This window comes from Gekko japonicus, unplaced genomic scaffold (assembly GCF_001447785.1).
Source record: "Gekko japonicus isolate JY-2015 unplaced genomic scaffold, Gekko_japonicus_V1.1 scaffold1411, whole genome shotgun sequence".
NCBI classification, from domain to species: domain Eukaryota; kingdom Metazoa; phylum Chordata; class Lepidosauria; order Squamata; family Gekkonidae; genus Gekko; species Gekko japonicus.
The window spans coordinates 46,092-50,540 of record NW_015170323.1 but is presented as its reverse complement, the minus strand read 5'-3'; the positions used below and the strand labels follow the sequence as shown (position 1 = coordinate 50,540).

Below are 4,449 nucleotides of genomic sequence, written 5' to 3'. Positions count from 1 at the left end.
GGGGGGGAGAGGAACAGCAAACTGTTTAGAATGTTGGAGGCAGGACTCAGGCAACGCAGCCAGTGGACAGGAAGACCCTCTGAAAGACAGATCAGGGAACCAACTGATTTGGGAACGTGTTGGAATGTTCAGGGGAGTCCATGACCAAAACAGAATCATATATAAGGAGAGATGGCTCAGAAGGTCGTGTTTATAACTGATTGGCACTAGTGTGCTAGTAAACTTTTTAACAACCAGCTCTCAATCAATCAATCAATCAGTCAATAAATAAATAAATAAATGCATGTCTTATTGCACCTTTTATGCCTTTGCTCCTGAATCAAATGGCTTGTGGATGTGGCTGGGACCCTTTTGCACAGTGCATTGGTATGTGCTGATCTCTTGCTAAAGTTAAGTCTGGCAAGTCATGTACCCCTTGTAGCACAGGTCCATCAGGCCACCAAGTTGTTAACCAATTATATGTTAGCCTGCCAAAAATGTAAGTTGGAGGTTGTAACAAAGTTCTTTTCTCCAGCTCCTATAAATGTAATGTGTGAACTCCAGTCTGGGACCTTGAGGCTACTGTTCTTGGACACGTGCACGTTAAAACAAATTATGTTTTTCTGTTTAAGGAGTCTCTGGTTTGGGTGTGGTTGTTTCCAGATTCAACCTTTAGGGTGACCCGGTGTGCCAAAGAAATTTCAGGACACTATCAGCTGTCCTGCAAGTGAATTGGCCAAACCCAAAGTTAACAAGGTGTCTTCTCCCTTGGTCAGACAACCAGCCATTTCACAGAAGGGGCTTCAGGGACAGATGACCACTGCATGGATGGCTTGTCTACTCAGACTGGCAGGAGGTCTCGGGATCTCAGGTAGAGGATCTCACATCACCCCATCTGCTTTCCACTGGAGATGCCAGGGATTGAACCTGGGACCTTCTGCATGCCAAGTAAATGCTCTGCCACTAAGCCACAGCCCCACTGCTTGAACTTATTGGTAATAACTAATCTGTTTTGCATGCAGAAAGTCCCACGCTCAATTGCTGACATCTCTCCGCTTAAAAGGGTCTTCCCCATAGCAAAAGTTTTTACTTTCCCTGAGATCCTGGAGAGCTGCTCTCAGAGCAGTCAGTACAGAGCTAGAGGGATCCATTTGCTCTCTCAGTGTAGGCGGGGTGGGTTGGTATTTATTTATTTATTTATTTTTTACACTTGTATCCCTCCCGTCCCAGTGGGCTCAGGGCGGCTAACAGAGGCCAGATCTTTAGTCTTGCCATAAGTAAAAACATATAAAAACACAATAAAAACATCAATACTAAGACCAAAGTGCTCTGTACAATTACTAGTGTCCTAGGTCCAAGATGGTGTCCCTGCAGCTCGAGCTGGTACTCTCAGCGTACATATCCAGTGGCGGCGGCATAGCCGATCTTCTGCAATTCTAGGTTCTTCTTTGGGCCTTGTCTATGCATCCATTCAGATGTCTTGACGGTGGTGGTATAGTAGGGCGGCGGCTCCTACTCAAAAGCCTGGCGGAAGAGCTCCGTCTTACAGGCCCTGCGGAACTGCTCAAGGTCCCGCAGGGCCCGGATCTCCCCCGGGGGCTCGTTCCACCAGGTAGGAGCCGCCACCGAAAAAGCCCTGGCCCTGGTCACGGCTAGTTTGGCATCCTTGGGGCCCAGTATAACCAATAAATTTTGGGTCCCAGACCGTAGTGTTCTTGGGGGAACATGCGGGGTAAGGCAGTCCTTCAGGTAGGTTGGACCCTGGCCATTGTATTTTGTATGTTTGAAATTTGCAAGCCCTCTTGAGTCATGGAGAAAGTCAAGAGATGGATATTTTAATCACTATCAGGCAGTTATATGGGCAACCAGTTGGGTTCCTTCTCTGCTGTGAAGCTGAGGGGCGTTGTTATGTATGTACATGCCATCAACTTCCAACCAATTTAAGATGACCCCAAGCAAGGGCCTTTCAAGGCAAATGAGGATCCACAGGTGGTTTGCCATGGCCTCCCTCTGTAGAGTCTTCCTTGGAGGTCCCCCATCCAAGAACCAACCCTGCTTAGCTTTGGAGATCTGACACGATTGGGCTGCACGATGCCATTTGCCATCCATCCCAAGGATCCTTGTTAGGTGACCATAACTGACAGGCAGACTTCGATAGGGCACAGTGATATTTCGGCTTTGTGGATCCCAGGCTTATTGCACCCCACAGAGCCCAATGACCACGCATTCGTTGAAATAATTAGGACAGCATTTCATCTCAAGCGGTGTTTCAAAGACGTTTAATGACAAAAGCTTCTGCTGAAGCTTCGCAGGTATATCAGACAACAGTCCTCCTAGCTGGCATGAGGTTATTTATGCTATTAATTCAAAGTACAACAGGTGGTAATAAGTGTTGCGGAATTAGGACTGGACTGGGTCTCAGTCCTCTGCTAAAACTTTGCAAAACCTCTGGTACACCGATGATCAGTGCTCCCTCTAAGCTGTGGAGCCTTGTGAGCAAAAATTCTACTTTGTGAGCTACTGGCATGAAAGTTGTGAGTGAGTGATTTGGCTACTGCATAAATTGGTTTGCTCAGGAGCCACCCTTCCTGAGCTGAGACAAAAATGCGTGAGCTGGAGGCTAAAAACCTGTGAGCTAGCTCACACTAGCTCAGCTTAGAGGGAACACTGCCTATGATACTTTCATATCTATAGTCATGAGCCTATATAGTTGAAACTCTGGTTCTGTTCTGTTCCCAGAAAACTTCAGGACTCTCCTGAGTTCAGCGGCCTTCACTGGACACGACATGGCCTCGTGTGGCACCTGTGCATACTGAGAATGTTTGTACTTTAAAACAGTCAGAAGTCAATATAAAAATTCTGACTAAATAAGAATATCACAAACCAGCTTCCTTGGTGCTGTCAGTCACCCTGGCTTAACCCAGCTTTCCTTGAGTTTCCTGACCCCAGAGATAGAAAGGGGTTGGCTTTGTTGTATACGTCAGATGTGGAAATATGTGACTTGCAAGGTCTAAGATTCAGTAATTATAGGGTTAACCTGTTGTTTACCTTGTGGGCTATTGTTTAGCCTGATCTAGAAGGAAGTCACCTGATTACATTAACCAATCAATGTTACTAAACAGACTTCAGTTTTCCTGGGTTATGTTTCCATTGGCTCTGCATACTATGATGCACAAACTTCAAATGCCATGCATGCAAGCAATTCCAATGACTACAAGATATATGTCAAATGCTCATCACAGACTTGATTGACAGTTACAGTAGCTTCAATGGGTGAAAGAGGGTACTTAATGTCTGATTTTAGTCTTCTTCCTGGCTGATCTGATTAACCACCAATCAGTTGGGCTTCATTCCTGACACCTCCTTAACTGCCTGTGATCTCTTCATTTAGATCAGTGTCGGTTCAGAACTGGAAGAAGATTTCTTTTTTAATGTTCACAATTTAAAAAAAACCCCTTTGAATTAAACATTACAAAGAGGGAGGTAATTTTGTGGACAAATATTTTGCGTGTGTCCTCGGAGATAACTAAGCCCTAAGGACGGACACCTTCAGAACAATGTACACAGTAATCAACGCAATCCCCACGAAGAGCGCAGAGTGGGCAAAGTTCCGCGCCATCCTGGAGTTCTGCTGAGCCTCAGTGCCGTTCCCCATCCGGTTGGCATCCCGAGTCTGAGGAGGAAGGAGAAAGGGAACAATGAATAAGAGAAAACGTGACCAAAAGACATCTCTGGCATGCAGAAACAGCTGTTTCTGAGCTGCGCTGGAACACTATGTTGGCCGAAAAAGAGTCTTTTTGCCGTGGAGTCAAGGGTACAGCCCAATAAAATATTCAGTAATAAAAGACACAAGATAACAGTTGACGTACACAGACATCTTTTAAGAAGATCATTTCATCTTGCGCTGTAGTCGAATAGCTGGACTCGAAAAGCAGTAAAGGCACCCAGTGCCAACCCTCCAGGAAACCCCAAAGAATCAAGTTGCTCCCTCTGGTAACCAGGCACTGAGAACCAGGAGACCTCAGGAGTCTGAACCACTTGAAAGGAAGACCCCCCAAGGGCAGTGGTGGTAGCAGTACCCTAGTGGAAGGAAGTGGAATAGCACCCTCCAGGAATTGGCACCAGCCAAGGAGGGGGAAGGCAGAACTGGGTTTGTAAGTTAGAGCAGGCCTGTTCTGTCTCATGTTCCAAGAAAATATTCAGTAATAAAACTCACTAGATTAACAGTTTACACGCACAGACATATTCCAAGACGAGCACTTCAGAGGAAAGCCGTGTTGCTCTGCAGTTGAATAGCTAGATTTGAGCCCAGGGGCACATCTGAGGAAGGGAGCTTTGACTCTGGGAAGCTTCTAGCTGGGAAATCTTGTTGGTTTCTAAAGGGCTCCTGGACTGGAACTGAGCAGACATATCCCAAAATACTCTTAAACCAGGAGCTGGGTATAGATGGGTTGGCGTTTCCTTCCCTAC

At 46.2% G+C, this 4,449-nt stretch overlaps 1 protein-coding gene across 1 annotated transcript in view; it reads right to left on the bottom strand.

The window, feature by feature from the left end:
* Positions 1 to 2,591: 2,591 nt before the first annotated feature.
* The window catches only part of LOC107116207 (proline-rich transmembrane protein 1-like), a 6,578-nt gene continuing 4,720 nt past the window's right edge, over positions 2,592 to 4,449 (bottom strand). Inside the window, exon 2 of the mRNA XM_015418089.1 lies at positions 2,592 to 3,652. Within this exon, the coding sequence (XP_015273575.1) occupies positions 3,506 to 3,652 (147 nt within the window). The 3' untranslated portion in view covers positions 2,592 to 3,505. The remainder of the gene's footprint in view (positions 3,653 to 4,449) is intronic.